This window comes from Sinohyriopsis cumingii, chromosome 15, assembly GCF_028554795.1.
Source record: "Sinohyriopsis cumingii isolate HCF-2022 chromosome 15, ASM2855479v2, whole genome shotgun sequence".
Classification (NCBI taxonomy): domain Eukaryota; kingdom Metazoa; phylum Mollusca; class Bivalvia; order Unionida; family Unionidae; genus Sinohyriopsis; species Sinohyriopsis cumingii.
Genome location: NC_142975.1, coordinates 80102763 through 80122534, shown reverse-complemented (window position 1 = coordinate 80122534; position 19772 = coordinate 80102763). Strand labels below are relative to the sequence as shown.

Genomic DNA, 19772 nt, shown 5'->3' with positions numbered 1-19772 from the left:
CTCGAATGCGGCTGTTAGTAAACATATACTGCAGTGCACACACTGTCATTGACGAGCAACAATAATGTGGAAGATGATTAATATTGCATTATATTGTTTTATATGCAAGGTAATATATTGTTAAATGATATTTACCAGTATTGCGGAAGATATTGTATACTTTTAGAAATTCACCTAATTTGTAAGAGTTATCTAAACCAGCATCCAAACATGAAGGAACTTTATTGCTGTATTTATATTTTGCTATTCTTACGAATGTAAGACCTTGACCCTGATATTTACAAAAATATCAGGGTCGACGTCTTACAATGTTGGATTGGTATTTTGCGCTAGCCCAACAATATAAGACGTCTCCCCTGATATTGCATTTTTTAAAATTTATTTATTTTTTGTTTTTATTGGCAATTTACTTTGTTAGGACAAGGTATTTGCCATCAAAATATGGCATAAAGCAATGCTTGCCTATAAGTCCTAACAAACATTAATATCAGATTGTAGATCAATGGGCCATAAGTAAAACTGCTGTGTTGCTGCTGAGCTTCTGTAGCCCAGAGATTGTACTTGAAAACAAAACTTTAAGACTGTGAATCATTCATATCACTTTCTTTTTAAGATGACCGTACATGTTCTGACCAATATCACAGGTAAGGAATAAAACATAAAACATATGGAGGAAATCATGGTTAAAAAATACTTGTAGAAATATGGTGCATTTCGGCAAAGGAATGGATTCTTTATTATTATCAGCAATAATGGATTATTTTCACATGTCTATGCGTTTATTGTCAATTACTAAACTTGCCACTATAATTGTGTTGCATTGATTTACTATAATCAATTCTTAAACCATAGGTAATGCCAAAAGTTTGATTGTAAGAATGCTTACAGTCCAGTCATATTCTAAAATAAAAGTGTGCTCTTCCAATTGAATCAAGATTGCAATGAAGTTGATTTGAAACAGGTGCCCAGCTAAAACATATAAATCAGGAATAGATGCTTCCCTATAAGGTCACTAGCAGATAATACTCTGCTCATTTTACCTGGACAACAGGCAAACTGGCAGTTTCTCCGTTATGCGATCACCAAAATTTACCATTTTTAGCAAGGCACACTGAAGCAAAGTCAACTTATAAATCACAAATATAGATACTAACAGAAAGCTTGATTTCAGCTGACCACAAATATGGCAGCCGATAATGTCATTTGGGAACTATTATTTTAAACTGTATCTTTTGTAATGAGATACAATGAATCTTGGTTGAAAATGAAGTGCTTTACAGACAGATTCATGCTTGTTGTTGTTTTGGGACAACCTCTTACAGTGCACCTTGGTATGTACTCTTGTGATCCAGTACTGTCAGGTGCAATTCCAACATGTTTTTAGAATAATGCTGAATTGAATTAAATGTTGCACTTTTATTAAAGAAGGGCTAAGGTAACAGGAGATAATTTTCATTCAATTCATGAAGTATGAGTCCACAATATTTTATAAATTAAAACGCCACTAACGTAAGTGATGCTGTAGCATAAAGAAACAAAATGTTTAGTCATTCTCACTAATTTTGTAATTCATCCCTTCATTACAGAATATTATCAACCAAGCAAGACATATTTACAGAAACATTCAAAAGTATATATAGGAATTTGAAAGAAATGATCAGTTAAACGGTGCTGTTGTTGTTGTTGTGGAGTTTAACGCCATTTTTCAGCACACGATAGGCTATGTATGGCGGCCAGTATTAATGGTGGAGGAAGAACCCAGGAAAACCCCAGAAAGAACCACCGACCCACGAGAAGCTACTGGCAAGCTTTCTCACATACCCACATTGGCTGAATCCGAGACTCAAACCACCATAGACAGAGGTGAGATGGCAGTGATCCATAACGAAGAGCGCTTTAGACCACTCGGCCACTCGGGGCCCCCGTTAAACAGTGATATTGTTGTACTATGTGATGGACCTTCATTATGATTATGATTAGATGGTAGAAATTAAAATTACAAATCTTCGTTCCATTATCCCTAATGTAGACTTTATGATTGCAAGTCATGATTAGATGGTCCATTTTGTAGATATCGTGATTACAGGTTGAGGATGGATAGTCCAGATTGTGGACATTAGGATTGTAAGTCATGTCTAGATATCCACATGTTAGAAATTAGAATTCCATATCACCAGGTCAGGTAATCCAGATGGTAGAAATTGGGACTACCAGTCATGGTTTGGTAGCCAAGAGCAGACAATCTGGACAACTCCACAAGTTTTGTGTTTAGCTTCCATCCAATAAAAAAGTTTGATGTGAATATTGAGCCCTTACTGGGCCATGGCCCCAACTCTGCCCTCCACCACCACCCAACCTTTTTGATTTGCAGTGGTCGCTATGTGACTGGACCAACTTGTATAAATTCTGACTCTTTATATGAGGGATAATCCAATAATGACATAAGGTAATACACATGAAAGTATAAAAATAAAATATTGAGTTATTCAAAACCACATTACAGATTGGTTTGTACTGCTGTGGGTTTGAACCCTGGTCAAGTAATACCAAACACTTATAACAATGGTACCAGCACCTGCCTCTCTTTGGTGCCCATCATCAAGAGGTTAGTATTAGGACTGGTTAGCCTGGCGTTAGCATAATGTGACAGGGTGGGACATGATGCTACATGTCTTTGGCATGAATGGTAATCCAGTGCTAGACATCACTATAAACTGGCGCACTATACACTAAAATTGTTCAGGCTATCTTAAAAATCAAAATCTTACACACACACACACACAAACACAAATTGGTTTGAATTGCTTAAATTTAAAACTAAGTGAAATATTGTTAAGTTGCAGTAATAAAAACAGAATTTACTGAACTGGAATGGTTCACCGCTCATATATGTATATTATAGTGGTGTATGGAGTGATATATAATGACAGACCTATCCAAAATATTTAAAAATATTTTGACTCACTTTTATATAATGACAAGAAGTCAGATCTGTCTCCTATCAATCTTTGTTTAGTAAGAATTCACTACATATCACTTATTCAGTTTTATTGTGGGTCGACGTATGATCAGACTGTTGAGGCATGCACTTATATAGTGAAAACTTAAATTTAGTTGTATTGCTGGTCTCCACCACAGCCAGTAATGTTTGAAAGTAATTAAATATGATGGATTACAGGTAGTTGGTCTATATCAACCCAGCCACTGCCATTAAAATTTGTAGGGTTAAATTCTAAGGGCCTAGACATTAATAAACAGGCTTATCTCCCTCTTAATGAACCCATAGTTTTTACTTATACCCAGTACTGGCTCTGACTGGGATGATGCAATATGTGAATGGGATAATGCAATACGTGTTCAGTAGGAAAGACTGAAATAATCCATAATACTGAGAGCTACTGTAACTTGATTCTTAAAGGGACATTTTGAAAACAAGCTGAACAATTGGAAGATCTATAATTTGCATTCCTATAAAAACAAGATATGATTAACTTGGTTTAATCTCTGGCATCTAAAAATGAGAAATAGCATGCATTATGAATGTAGTAATTTCCAGTATATATATATATATATATATATATATATATATATATATATATTTGGAGACAAACAATTAAATCCATGTTATACAGTCTAAATATATTTGTACCCCCCTTCCACCAACAACATACAAATAAAGAAATAGAAAGATCTTGTAACTGATTTGTAGTAGATGAAGAGTTTTTTGTTATTGTAAAAAAGTAGGGCACCGTAACTTGTTTTTTTTTTCTAGGTGCATTGATGATACTGATTGTCAGCAGTTATTGATGTGCACAGAGTTTTATTATTGTAGAAATGAAAAACAATAAAAGATTTTAAAAGATTTAATAGCTTTGATTTACATTCACAAGATAATGATGTTTCATGCACTAAGTGAGAAGGCTTGCTGTGCTGTAAATCCCAATGGGACTTAAGTAAAATGTCACATTGTTATTTTTTTTTATTTTCTTCTTTAGAACTTGGATTAAGGGATACATGGAGAGATAGGGTATAAAATATCCTTAGAGAAGATGCTATGTATGAGTTGATCATGAAACTGGTTCACAGTCATTAATTTTCCTGAATTGGCCAGAAAGATCTGGTCATGTCAGAATCGCAGTACCAGTCTGTGATGAGGGGTTGCCTTGACAACCTGCCAACCTTGAACTCCAGGCTTGTTCGAATATTCATCAGTTCAACATTTACAGGTTAGTAAATCCAGAAAGAAAAGAAAATATTTAAACATTTTATTGCCATTTTTATTTTGTGGTATTGTAATGTGGTTGTTTCAGCTTCCTCATGTTGGGGTAAGCAATATATCTATTGATATTTTGTGAAAAGGCCAGAGTTCAAGTCCCAGGGTTAAGATAAACTAAATAAATGAAACTGAAACATGAAAAAGAAGTGATGGCTAAAATGAGTTCTGCATCGGATCAAATGGAGCAGCCTTTAATGTTCTAAAATGTTGAATATAAAGCTGTGACAAGTAACAGGTAGTCTGTATGTTCCAGTCACTATAAAAAATGAAAAAATGCTTTTATGTAAGTTTGTTGCTGACTTCCTTTTATCAAAGGTCTTTGGCTTGCTTTGATGAAGGTACATGTGTTATTGAAGGCACCACGAAAGGTCCTATTTGAAGGATGAAACATTTGTTATTGATGTGGCAGCATAGAATAATTGTATAACATTGAGATATAAATTTTTTTCTTCACCATTTGCTTAGTATATTTACAGAACGATGAGTGCTTCAAAAGTAATCAGTTTTCTTTGAAGTTTCAGCAAAATTATTTTTTCTGGTACACTTTTCAAAAGAAAAAAATATTGCCATGATCCTGTGGTCGATTTTAGTCATTACCATTCCTGCCTTCAGAGGCGGTCAGTTGTAGCTAGTCAGGTAGCACAAATATTTTGGTTATATTACGCATACAGTACTAAGGCCATACATCAGCATAAGCAGATTATGATAAAACAAAGCTGTGTTAGTGTATTTTGTCAATATGAACAAAGGATTTGCTTATGTAACAATAGATTTCAGTGTAATTTTATATCAAAGTTTGCGGCTTCCTGTCATGGGGCCTTTCAAGTTCTCTACTCAAAACCCAAGACTGTATATACAGTTTTTAACAGCCAAAAATGTTGTCACCCAAATAATCGTCAGATGGTATATTTTGATGCCAATAATGAAAAAAACAACGCAATTTGTGACATTCGGGAAGCACAGATTCATCCCTGGTTGACTGTATATTAGGAATCACAATTGACGTTGACCATGTGTTCTTTCCCTGCCCCCAGAAATTAAGCCTTTAGGTCATAACTTGGAATCTGTTGAGATCCCCACCCTACAACTACAACCATATTTTGTGATTGACCATATACAGTTTATGATATGATACATTATCGATACACATACACGATGATTTTCAAGTTACGACCTTTATTGGCTTGAAATGGTACAACTGAAATTGCACCTGTGTCTTATTTTATCCTAGGGTAAATGAGTCACAATTTGGGTATGGTTGGGACAAAGTCTCTTTTATGATGATGTTGCTTATTAGACATTGCTGTAATCTTTCATAGACACAAGAGAGGAAAGGGATGTGTTGCTGGAGAATGTCTATCCAAAGCTAAAGACCTACTGTAAAGAAAAGCATGGACTGGACTTTCAGGTATGGTGCTTATTGCTTATATATATACTTTTATTTTCTTAGGAATGTTAATTCTGTTTGCATATATTTGTAAAGCTTACAATTATCATTGTATTCAAATAGGCCAATTAATTTAGTTCTCATTCCTCACTCTGACAGGTCAGATGTCAGAAAGGGCTATGTACTGTAAGGGTCGTTTTGGGCCCTTATTCGGATCTAGATGCAATTGATATAGATAAAAAATGCCCCCTCTTTTTTCCTTCAATATATATTTTATCTTTATCCATGACCACTTTTAATAAATTAAAGCAAACATTAAATAACCAATGGTTTTCTTCTCCATTGTGTTACAGTACCTATGTTCATCGATATTTTATACATTGGCTAAAAGTGCATAGTAGTAAATGACAGAACAAAAAAGATTGATTTTGTTTGGCAACATTGTTTAAATATTGCCTGTATTTCCATGAGGGTAATTCAGTCATGTTTATGTTTGTGAATATATAGCTAACCAAATCTGTGTTATGAACATATGGCCTCTTGCAGATGAAAGCTTAATCAACAAAGGTTGTTACACCTGTCAGGCATTCAAAATAGCGACAGCTTTGATGTTCACATTTGTCGATTTAAACTTGGATTTAAAATGGAGAAACAAGGATATGACAAAAGCTGTGGTCTAGCAATGCCAGAATGATTATTCCTAGTTAGGAAATAAAAATCTGACTGCTGTTGGTACTCCCACAAAATGGATGGTCATATTAACATGGGATTACATCTGCTTGGTCCTCAATGAAAATGGTGCCAATCTGGCATCCAGTATATCCTTCATGGCAGCTAATTTGAAAATCTTGTTATCACAGAAGAATGTCAGTGATGGCTCCAACATTCATTGGCTTATACAGAGAATTATCTTATCTTGAATTCCTGGGAATTTGATTTAACACAGAAGAGTGTCAGTCCTTTTTGTCAGACTATTGTTTTCTACTTTAGATAAATTGTTATTAAACTGTTTAAAAATATTAATATTCAGTAGGGTTATGAGCTACACATGTGCTTATCTTTGCATGATTAGTTATTGAATTATATCCCCTTTTTAGTACTACTGGGTTTGTTGGATTTGGATCATCAGTTTCATGATCAGAAATGCTGCACATATTTGATGGCATATTGCTGCAGTCCATCACAGATCTGATGGCATATTGATACAGTCCTATACAGATCTGATGATATATTGCTACAGTCCTACACAGATCTGATGGCATATTGATACAGCCCTATACAGATCTGATGACATATTGCTACAGACCTACACATATCTAATGGCATATTGATACAGTCCTATACAGATCTGATGACATATTGCTACAGTCCTACACAGATCTAATGACATATTGATACAGTCCTATACAGATCTGATGACATATTGCTACAGTCCTACACAGATCTGATGGCATATTGATACAGTCCTATACAGATCTGATGGCATATTGATACAGTCCTGTACTGATCTGATGGCATATTGATACAGTCCTATACAGATATGATGGCATATTGATACAGTCCTATACAGATTTGATGGCATATTGATACAGTCCTGTACTGATCTGATGGCATATTGCTACAGTCCTACACAGATCTGATGGCATATTGCTATAGTCCTGCACAGATGTGAAGGTCAGTTTGTTTAATAACATGACCCATTCTAAGTTTTTGTCAATAGAATACATGGGTTGCAGACCAAATGTAAACAGAATAAACAGTAATAACAGTGATGATTGCATTATGGGTAATTCATGCACTCTGTAGTAACTTAATCAGTCCAAGTGCTGCATGCTAGTGCATCTTAAATTTGTATGTAGTGCTAGTTTAGGTTTAAAAGCTGTGCCAGCTGACTTACCTATTTCTTGGCCAGTCCATGTTTTGTTGACATCATGGCGTTCATTTGGGCCTCTCCCATCAGATCTCTTTATCCCTGTAGTCACTTTTGGGAAAGATTATATACTGGTATATAATCTCTCCTTTCTTGTGAAAATTTATTACATTTTGATATTTTCAGATCTTTTAACATACACTGTAAAGTGTAATTACTCATTTAATTTGCATGATCTTATATTACTTATAGGTGGTGGACATGAGATGGGGCGTACCAGCTGATGCCACAAATTATCATCAAGCAACATCACTCTGCCGAGAAGAAATCTACAATTGTCAGAGACTCTCCACCGGACCAAACTTTGTGGTAATATCTGAGAAGAAAATATCCTAGATATTATTGGTTATTGCTATTTCTTTTGATCAAAGAGTGGCATTTTTTTATATGTGAATAATCAGTTATCAGAGATCTTCACATTTTGCATGAGGATTATCAGTTTTCTTGGCAGTACCAGGTTAAATATACATGTTAAAATGTGTCCTTGATATGGAGGTAAAATATTCAGGTTGACATGTCTCTTTTTATAGTGGTTTAGTAGATATGTTGGCTGGTCTCCTTTATGTGGAGGTTAAATATACTTGTGGGCAGGTATCATTTATATAGAGTTTAAATAATATGTTGACATGTGTCATTAATATAGAGGGTAACTATCATGTTGACAAATGTCCTTTATATAGAGGTTAAATATACTTGAGGGCAGGTATCATTTATATAGAGTTTAAATAATGTGTTGACATGTGTCATTAATATAGAGGTTAACTATCATGTTGTCATATGTCCTTTATATAGAGGTTAACTATCATGTTGTCATATGTCCTTTATATAGAGGTTAATTATACATGTAAACGGAAGAAAATGGTTTCAGAATTATTGTTCTTTGAAGGTTAAATATCGAGAGAATTCTTCAATATGTACATTATACATAAATCAAAATCTGTTTCTCTGGTAGATTATACTTCATCTGAATTAATGAAATTTGCTGATAAAATTGCAGAGCAAGAGTTTCAAAGATACCAACTACATTACCTCCCTTGACTATAGCACATTTTTCTGTTGTGTGATGTCATTCAAGAATGAACTGACCAGCCACTAAATTAAATGCAGAAGTTTATTCAGTGAATGGTCATTTCAAGCAAAAATAGATTTTATGCAGTATATAGTCATAACATTTTTTCAAAAACAGAAAAGGAACTATTCTTTTCCTTTTTTTAAAATTTTAACGTGAAGAAAGAAGCAGAAATTAGGTCAAACCGATATGAATTATTGCCTATGCTTTTTTGTGCTAATAAGTGATCAAATCATCACAAATCCTTCTAAACATAAAAAAGAGTGATACATTTCATTCAGACAATCATCACTCAGAGAAAATGAGACAGAATAATATATTTTTTAAAAAATTGTCCCCTTGCATAGGGGACAGAAATTTGAACTGTAAACAAATATAAACATTTACTTCGTGGATTTACCATTGAATAATATGTGTTGAACATATCAAGTAGAATATGGCAAAATATTATGTTAGGAGATGTAAAGGGGTGGAGCCTCCTCCATGCCATTTCAGAGAGCTGCAGTTTATTTTCAAAAGGTTGTTATTGATAATATTACTGAAAATATGGATCAGATGTATTTATTATCTCACTGTTATTTTCATAAGATAAAAGTAAGAAAATGCCTCAAGATTGTGCATTGGTGTTTAAATGCAAAGTATATTATTTTTTTTAAAATTTTTTATTTTTTTATTTGATTACCATAGTGACTGTAGGTGAAGCAGTAGTACTTTCTGTTTATGTGACTTTCACAGGATCATTGTTCTTTGTATAGCCTATAGCAAATCTCCTCATAACAGTTTAAATGTTAGCAGGTTCTATGTTTAAGTGATAGATCGCTTTCACGTAAAAAATGGGTCAGGTAATACCTGCGTTGACTTTTTTGAGGTTTGTACTTTTTAATGCAATTATTTTGTAATGATGCTGTCAAGATTTAAACTAACAATGAATATGGTCTTTGTGACGTGGTAAGGCAGTTTACTCCATTTGAGCCAACCTGACATAATCTTCATGTGTGGATGTGCATATAAAAATTATAACACCAAACCAGACCATGCTGATCTTTCCTTCAACATGGTGGGTAAGCAAGCCATCTTTGAAATCTTGTTATTGTTATACCTTCTGAATAATTGTTTCAGACTGGGTTTTCAGTGAACTAGTTTTATTATATATCCTTCGTACTAAATGTTAATTGTTCTGATCTGACCTCACAAAATGGTTGCCATGGAAGCCATTATGAAATTCTTGGTATGGCAACTCCTCCTGAATGGATTCTCATATTGACATAGAGTTTCCACATACACATTTCTTGTATATAATTTGTTGAAAATGAAAATGGTCTGACTAGACCACATCAAATATTATTAAGGGGGCCACCTTAAAATTCTTATGTTTTATTATGGCTTCTTCTAAACAGTTGTACTTGCTTTCAAGGTTTTCATTATAATACTTCTTGCAGAATGTATTAAAAATGGTCCTAAATGAAAATGATGCCAATATGACCATTCTGTTTGGCTTAAAAATGTTGCTGTGGTTTGTCCTGGAAGGAGGCTTATACTGACATGGAGTTTTCACTAAAACCTTTCTTTTCTAGATCCAGTGTGAAAATGACACCAACCTCAGATATTCTTATGACATCTCATTTGCTTTAAGTACAAATGGTGTCTGCCTGATGTACATTATAGCCAACACTGTAGCCATCTTGTATATTTTGTTATAGTTATTCGTAAACATTTGATTATATCCATATGGGGTTTCACTGAATGAGTTTCTGTGATATGTATATGGCTGTAAATTGATAGATAGTTGTATTGACATCAGGTTTTCATTCAGATATGTAGTTGGTTCGAAAATGATGTCAATATGACTAGTCAATATGGCTGCTGTGGTTGTAAGCTTTAAAACTTTGTTATGACTTCTTGTCCTGAAAGGATGCTCATAGTGACACAGAGTTTTAACTAAAATGCTTCATGCACATACCTGATATTAAAATGATGCCAATTGAACCCCCCCAGAATGGCTGTCTTGAGAGCCATCTTGGAAATGCAGCAGGTTTTATCAGCTTTTCAGTGAAATATAATAACAATATGTACTTAGTCCTGCATGGAAATGTTGTTGATCTGACGTCCATGATGGCATCTATTGTCCTAATCTTAAGAAGAACATCTTATCACTTATCCTTTTGAATAAATAATTTCATTATCTTGTTTTCTGATACTAAAATACTACTTGCATTGTATAATTGGTTCTGAAAAAAATGGTGCACATCTGATGATCAACTTGCCCATGCTCTTATGAATGACCTTGCAAACCAGGCCCATCCATAACAAAACTTAAATCAAAACATTTCTAACATATTCTGTCCAATCAAAATGCTGAATATATCAGACTGGATATCAAACGTCACTGTCTCAGTGATTGAAAGCTGGAGAATGTATTATTACAATAACTTAAGTTCCCAAGTTCATCTACAGTCTTCAAACTTTGTAGATGGCTTAAACATGGGATAAGGAAGAACCATTCGGGTTTGGAGGTAAATGGTCAAGATTAATGTGACCAAAAGAAGAAGGTGAAATTTTTACTTCACAGATCTGACTTAAGAAGAAGGTGATTTAAGCATAATAACTTCTACATCATAGATCTAGCCTAATACTTGTTGTTGACTTGTACTTGCAGTAAGGGACAAGTTTTTTAATTTTGGGGTAAAAAGATTGAAGGTCAGTATTACTGTGATTGAACGAAGGAAAATGGTATTACCATAATAACTAAATGGTGTTAGCATAATAACTAAATGGTGTTGGCATAATAACTAAATGGTGTTAACATAATAACTAAATGGTGTTAGCATAATATCTAATTGGTGTTAGCATAATAACTAAATGGTGTTAACATAATAACTAAATGGTGTTAGCATAATAACTAAATGGTGTTAACAATTAAATGGTGTCAACATAATAACTAAATGGTGTTAACATAATAACTAAATGGTGTTAACATGTTAACTAAGAAAGGATGAATAATAAAGAGGAAGAAAAAATATATGAATGGCTGTTACTAAGTTGTAGTGTTCTGTGTGTTTGAGAGTCATGTGATAACATTTTCTTACTACCAGATACAGAGTGGAAATGTTTTGAGTCCAGATATCTTCTTCCTTTGTTTTCTTTTATTGTTAAAATGGAACATGTTAGTTTTTCTGTCTTCGATCATTGCATATGTGTTAGTAACTTAGGGCTGTTCCATTTAAAAATACATGGTACCCAGGGAAGGCAGTTTAAAAAAAAATATAAGCCAGGTTACTTTGATTTTATAGTGTTTGTATCTATGGGTGGGTACCCCACCTTAAAAGTGCCTTCCCTGGGTCCCATGTATTTTGTAATGCAACAACCCTTAAATATGATTTACACTTTTTAACATTTTGTGTTTCACAGATATTCTTTGAGATTCTATTTTAAGTACTCATTTTTCAGACCTTTCTGAACCAAAAACATGGCTATAAACCACTGCAGACAACAATCCATGTTGCTGAGTTTGATATTCTCTTGTCAGCACTGAGGGAGTCACAAAGGGATGTAACTCAGCTTCTAACTTGGTTCAAAAGGGATGACAACATTGTGCCCCCTATGTATGTACTACAGCCAATCAGCTCTGTTATTCCTGGATACAAAGAAATGGTAAGTTTCCACCTCATATTTTGTGTCACATGCAGTGAACATAAAAAGAGTGATACATATATGGGAATATGTCAACACACATTTATTGACTGACCAGCTGTAGATTTGATCAGATTTTATGATGACCATTCAAATTGTCAGTTGTTGTTGTTGTTGTTGTTGTGGGGTTTAACGCCATTTTTCAGCACACGATAGGCCATATATGGCGGCCAGTATTAATGGTGGAGGAAGAACCCGGGAAAACCCAGGAAAGAACCACCGACCCACGAGAAGCTACTGGCATGCTTTCTCACATATCTACATTGGCTGAATCTGAGACTCGAACCGGCGCAGACAGAGGTGAGATGGCAGTGATCCGTAACGGCGAACGCTTTAGACCACTTGGCCACTCGGGTCAAATTGTCAGCACTCCAGCCGTAAGGTCATGTGTGCTAATGGTAATATCCCATGCCCATTGTGCAACATCAGTCTGTTGTCTACCAACATTCACTGTTTTAAACTTTTTGATAATAATTACAGGATTGGTTTGAAATAAATTTGTCAAGGAGTATCTCGGCATAAAGCTTCACTAAACTGCAGAATTCGATCCTGACTTGCCACAGATATGGTCACTGTTACTAAAGAAAATGCTTCATTACTGAAAAGAAATCAATCGAAGTTGAAAGTAGGCATCTTGTCTTGAGGTCTTTTCATTCAGCAACAAAAAATATTGTTGCCTTTTACTAAAATTAGCAACAAACAAACCTAACAGATGTGATAATATTTGAAAGAAAGCTTCCTGACAGAAAGACCTACAAGGGCTATTTTTTCCATTGATGCTGATCTGCATCGGCTTTTGTTCCTAGCATTAGGAGAAAAAAATTAAAACAACTTGCCAACCACTATACTGAATTTGACTGAAACTAAATTTTACTGACAGCGTTTTTACATATGGCATTTTGGCATGAAGATCTTTCAGATTATACTAATGATACTAATATGCTATCAAATATGGCTGCCAATGCTATGAAAAAGAAAACATTATAAGCCACTTCTAAAATTACTGCTAAACAAATCTGGACCAATTTAGATAGAATGCATCCTCACATGAAGACCTCTCAGTAGCTTTACAGTATGATGTCAAAATCAAGCATCAAATATAGAAAAGTATTTAAAGAACATTATTTCACAGAATTTGGACAAGATTTGACATAAAGCATATTGACATTAAGGTCTTTCAGATCTCTGCAAATGCATAGCTGTCAACCCTCATGATTTTGATTTGAATTTTTCAGTGATTCACAGATTCATGCCGCATGCAAAAAAATCATGGATTCCCCAATTCTCAATTATTTTAAATCTTTAATAAAAATAACCAATTTCCCGTTAATTGCTACTCATAATATCAGCAGCTGTCAAAATGGTCTGGTACTCCTGGTCGATATATTAGTGGAACTATAGCTGATTGGTACAGTTGGCCCAGTAGCAAGCATTTTATCATATTTTAATCTATATGTATAAGAGTAGCTTTACAAATGCTTTATAGAGAAACTGGGGCCTAACCAGAGTTTTGCTCTGTGCATGCGCCGCAAACTTGGATTTGAATTACCATTCGGCAATGCATCTTGACAATGTATTCACCACCAAGGAAAAACAAATGTATTGCACAAAACATGAAGTTTAGTTTTTGGAATATACCAAAAAGTGTCTGTGTATTCAGCCATTAAACACCGATATACATCATGCTTTTTGCATGCAGTGTGCCACAAATTTTAGCATTGGGCATGGTGGCAGAGATGATGTGAGGAAGCACATTGGTAGCAAAAAGCACATAGAGGTTGGTAAAATTAAGAACTCGCAGCAGATTTCAGCTCTGGAATATTTTAAGCCATCGACAGTAGGCCTGCAAGCTACCAAAGCTGAACCATTGTGAGTTTTTGTTGTTGAACACAATCTACCTTTATCAGCTGGAGACCATGCTAAATATTTGTTCTGACAAATTTTCCCGGATTTGAAGATCGCTTCACGAATTCAGGTCAAAATTCACTAATTTTTATCCCTATTTTCACTGATTGCATGCCTGGAGGGTTGCCGGCTATGCAAATGGTGCTAATGGTCCATCCAGTATGGCTACCCAGAGTTTCTAAAAATAGTTAAAGCTAAAATGTCTTTTCCTCCAAAACAGCTGGACAGTATTTGAAAATGTTCACACAAGATTTCCTGGCATGAAAGCCTTTCAAGTTATATAAATGATGCCTTTCTTCCATTTTATATTTCTGCCATTACTTGGGAAGATAATCTCTTCACAAACTTAGACCGTATTTAATAATACACAGCCTGGCATGAAGGCCATTCAAGTTCATGCAGTAATACTGTTCACTATTAAGTATGGCTGCCTAAACAAAAAATAGCAAAAACCCTGCAATGACTTCAAGACAGTGGTCAACAACAATACAACAAAATTAGACGAAGAATTTTTATTTAAAACTTTTCATTTTGCAAAAATTATACCAATCTGCATCCAGCATGCATGTTTATTGCAAAATATAGAAAAAGAAAAAACATTTATCACCAACATTAATTTGATCACATTTAACAGATGGATCTTTTGTATGAAAGTCATTAAAATTTAATAATTGATACAGAACTGCAGTCAAACATAGTGGTTATTTCTTTATGTAGAACAAACCTTAATGTAATTTCTTATCAAAAGAACTTGATAAAATTTGATCAAATTTGATTTAAAGCATCCTCTCTTCAATTGTTTTTTTTACAGATGATACTGATATGTCATCAAAATATGGCTGAAGATTGCAGAGAAATCTCCATGCTACTTTTTTTTAGAACAAGTCAACATATTTAGACAAAGCTCCCACAAATTTTTGCATATGTATTTATATGAGGATCGGGCCTCATATTTGCAATACTGAAACATTGTGAGATGATGTTGTCTGTGATTGAATGTATGTCAGATGTTATTTGGTTTCCTGCCAGTAGTCTTCATTCTATTCCAGAACAAGCAATAGATGTGAACAGCTTCCCTGTCATTGATGTTAGGGAGGGCAAGAAATGTGTATATATGAGATCACAAGATCCCTGTCAGTTTCATTATATAAGATGGTTTCAGTTTCATGCAGAAACATCAGACCATCATCCCTGATGTGTTGGGGACATAATCCAAAATCCAGATTATGATAACACTATTCAGATATGGTTTCTTACAATATTTATGAACTCAGTGTATCACCACAGGCCATCAGTATTCTTCATCTTATTTTATGTTTATATTGAAACATTGTTTATGTTTGAGGAACAAATTAGAACAATGCAAAAAAGATGATGATTTTAAAAACATATAAATAATAGAAAAATAAAATTCCAGGCTTATGTTTGTTGTGTATGAGGTGAAAGAAATCTGGGAACTTGAAGTAATACACCAATCTTAAATTAACTTCCAGTTTTTACCCCTATTGCCTGTATGAAGTTCAAGGGAGCTTATTCTGTTGTGTCAAAATGATTGGCAGTTGTGTTAGTGTAAGTTGATATCTCTGATAAAGTTGTCACTGCAGTAGTTTTAAGTTTTGTTTGTGCTTGCAGTGTTAGGACTAATACACAGTCATGCCTAAAGTAGGTCATTGTGACTTATATTTGTGTTTCAGTGACATTTTGACTTGTGAAAGTTGGACATTGCATTCATACAAAAGAGTACTGCACATGAGTATGCAAAAAGTCACTGTATACTCATGTTTTTACTTTGAGCATTCTGGGATGCTGTTGACTGTATAAACTGAAGAATAGTACATCATAATACAAAATTTAGCTCACTGTGACCTATTTCTTATGCTCAGTGATTATGTAGACTTTGCATGTTTAGATGAGTTTTTGTGACACTGCTGATTGGACTGTCATCAGACTTGATATGAGTATAAATTCTGAGAAGCACAGGATTTCCATGTCAAAGAAAAACAAAATAACCACTTAGTTTGTATCAGTCATCCCTCAGTATTGATGATTGTAAATATTGACAAATACAATGTTCATGTGCCTGAATAAATATATATGCCAGCTTCATTTCTTGTTCTGACAGATGCTGAAACCATGCATTGAATACACTATCACATCATTACTAACCATGGATTGAATACACTATCACATCATTACTAACCATGGATTGAAGACACTATGACATGGATAATAACCATGGATTGAATAGACTTTCTTAGGGATACTAACCCTAGATTGAATATGCTATCACAGGGATACTAATTTAAAACATGGATTCAATACATTATCACATGGATATTAACCATGGATTGCATACTGTATCACACAAAGACTATCCATGAATTGAATACACTATCACAGGGATACCAACTGAAACCATGGATAGAGTACACTATCACAGGGATAATAACCATGGATTGCATACAGTATCACACAGAGACTATCCATGAATTGAATACACTATTACAGGGATACTAACTGAAACCATGGATACAGTACACTATCACAGGGATAATAACCAAAACCATCGATTGGATACATTAGTACAGGGATGCTAATTAAAGCTACTGTTTCTTCAGTGTCACGCTCTTGTAGTTAACATAACTTTTGTAATCCTGTGGTAGTAAAATAAAAATTAATTAATCCTGACTGTTGATGAAAGGATGGAGAAGGTATTTTAATTTTTAAATAAAGATCTGAGCAAACAAAATATGAAAGTCTAGCATTTTTTGTGTGCCAAAGACTGAATAAATTTTCGGTCCAAAAATAGAGTTTTTTGACAGGAATGGATAGGAAAAATTGGAAACAATACTCTCTAACAGTACATCATTACAGTACTTACTGAAGTGTTGAGAGTCATAAAATTTGCATGGTTGAATATCCTAGATTGCTCTTATTGAATAGCATGCTGCTGAGTGTTTTGTTTTTCAATGCCACATTTATTGTGATCTTTTTGAATTTTGAACAGTAATCTTGCAAATATTTATTTTTTTAAATTTTGTGTGAAAATGAGACATGTAGTGCAGTCACATCCTGACAGAAAGACCTTCAATTCCAGAGATAAATAGTTGCTTGATACCATGAGGCAAGAATTGAAATCATAATGAGAATGTAGTGGAATCACATCTTGCTTTAAATCTAATCCAGAGTTCAACAGGGGTCTTATACCTGAGGCAGCAAGTGACATTCTAATCATTCATGTAGCAATCACATATTTCTTCAAGTCATATCCAGTCTAATACCCAGTGATAATATAATGGTCATGCAATTTGTAGGAGAAAATCTCTGTGTTTTGTTTAATGTACATCTTTTGTTCACTTCAGGGGAATGAAGAAGCACAGCAGCACTGGGACAAAAACTACAAAGAACTGAGAGACAGCCTAAAATTTGCAAGCCAGAAGTGTTTTGACAAAGGTCTTATCACAGAGGATGTCATGCACAAGTACTTCATGTCTGGTAAGTTTCATTTACTAATTGTTAAAACATGACCATGTCTTAATGTAGTATGGTGAGTGTATTTTTATTGAGAGTCCAGGACTTCCAGATTATGGTCATTTAGATTATGATCTTTCTATTTATTGGACATAACAATTTAAAGTCTATTCTACTTTTGATGAGTTACTACGGGTATAATTAGCTCTGCTGTTGATAGATCAGACCAGCTTATGGGATGCCTTGTTGTCCACTGTCCATCATCTGACATCCAAATCTGTCTCTCCATTAGCACAAGTTTTTTTTTCTCTCACCACTCCTCCTAAGCTACTTGGAGGTTTGCCATGAAACTTCTACACACACATTCATTCTGAAATCTAGTTGGTCCTAAATGAAGATGTTGATGCTCAGATGTTGATGTCCACCACAGCAGCCAGTTTGAAATCTTGTTAGAGTTACTTCTCCTGAATTGATGGTCAAATTAGTATGGGCTTTTCACTATAAACATTTTATGAGACCTAGTTGGCCCTAAAATAAAATGGTGTTGATCTGATATCTTTTATGGTACCACGATTGTCATCTTGAAAATCTTGACTTCACGTAAAGTCCAGTATATATTAGAAAAGGATCATGCCAATCTGATGTCCAGTACGGCTGCCAGAGTGACCATCATGAAAAATCTTATTGCTACATGGAAATTCAAGTTAACATTATGGTGTTGAAGCAAAAGATTGTTTTACATTGATTGGCTGTAAATCAAAATGTTGTTTTGATATCTAGTATGTCCACCATGGTGTCTTCTTGAAAACCTTGGTATTTCCACTCCTCCTAAATGGAAAGTCTTATCTGCTTTGGGTACTCACCAGAAAAATAATTATGATATCTCATTTGTCCTGGATTAAAATGGTTCTGATATGACCTCATATATCTTTAAAATGTTCTTGTTTGTTACTCCTCCAAAATGTAAGTCATATTGATATGTGGTTTTCACCAGAAGACTTTTAATGCTTTCAAATTTGTCCTGAATGAAAATGATTTTGATTTGACAACCTGTATTGACATCATGGTAGCTGTATTGAAAACGTCATCCTTTTTCTTCTAGAATTCATGGTTGTGATCACATTCAGTTTTCACCAATAGACCTCTTCTGATATTTTCTTGAACATATTTGAAAACCTTGTCACTAATTCCATTGAATGGATGGCCATATTGGCATAGGCTTTTCTGAAAAAGTCTTTTAATAGTAACTAGTTTGTCCAAAATGAAAATGATGCTATCTTACATCCAATATGGCAGCCAGGAGTGAGCATGTTTATTCATCCAACACATTTTAATGTGCAGTTCGTATGTCCATAACATGTTAAGATATCTTCATAAAACTTGTCTGCGTATGTGTATTACAAATAGAATGTGTACAAAAGTTTGTTTTAATAAAACAGTTTAGGCAAGATATAAATTAGTTTCAGTCTAGAATAAACAAGTTCCAGATTAGCATAGTGCAATATATTAATGGTTTTTTGCCATTAACAAGATCATAAAACACTGATCCCCAGTGTTCTCATATGTAAGAAATATTAAAGATAGATGAAATCGTTATAGGATTAGCACATGGCCTGTATAAAACACCTATAACTAGACATGTCAAAAGTTTAGAAAAAGTCAACTGGGTACCCGATGATCCTAATGTTTGGTTACCCGGGCGCCTGATCAGATGGGAAATTATATTAAATGTGAACATGAACTGCTTTGTTTTAAGTTCATATATGTCAACCCACTGAGAGGTATAAGCATAATTATTACTTACATAAGTGACAAAAAAGCACAGTCTGAGCATAAAAAGTGTGATCTATATATTATATGCCATAATTACAAAAAAAAACTACGAAAAATGTACATTTATTTCTCCTACTTACCTGGATCTGTAGTTAATTAAAATTCTTATCACAAATTGGCTAAATCAGTGTGGATTAGTATGAAAATACTGACACAAAACAGAATGATAGATTATTTATACACAACATTTGCTTTAATTAATCTACATCAC

At 34.2% G+C, this 19772-nt stretch overlaps 1 protein-coding gene across 1 annotated transcript in view; it reads left to right on the top strand.

Moving 5' to 3' along the window:
• Positions 1-19772, top strand: part of LOC149782150 (NACHT and WD repeat domain-containing protein 2-like) — a 43722-nt gene continuing 23950 nt past the window's right edge. Inside the window, exons 1-6 of the mRNA XM_089933590.1 lie at positions 1-109; positions 3996-4226; positions 5596-5684; positions 7786-7902; positions 12110-12313; positions 17620-17752. Coding sequence (XP_089789716.1) covers positions 4124-4226; positions 5596-5684; positions 7786-7902; positions 12110-12313; positions 17620-17752 — 646 coding nt within the window. The 5' untranslated portion in view covers positions 1-109; positions 3996-4123. The remainder of the gene's footprint in view (positions 110-3995; positions 4227-5595; positions 5685-7785; positions 7903-12109; positions 12314-17619; positions 17753-19772) is intronic.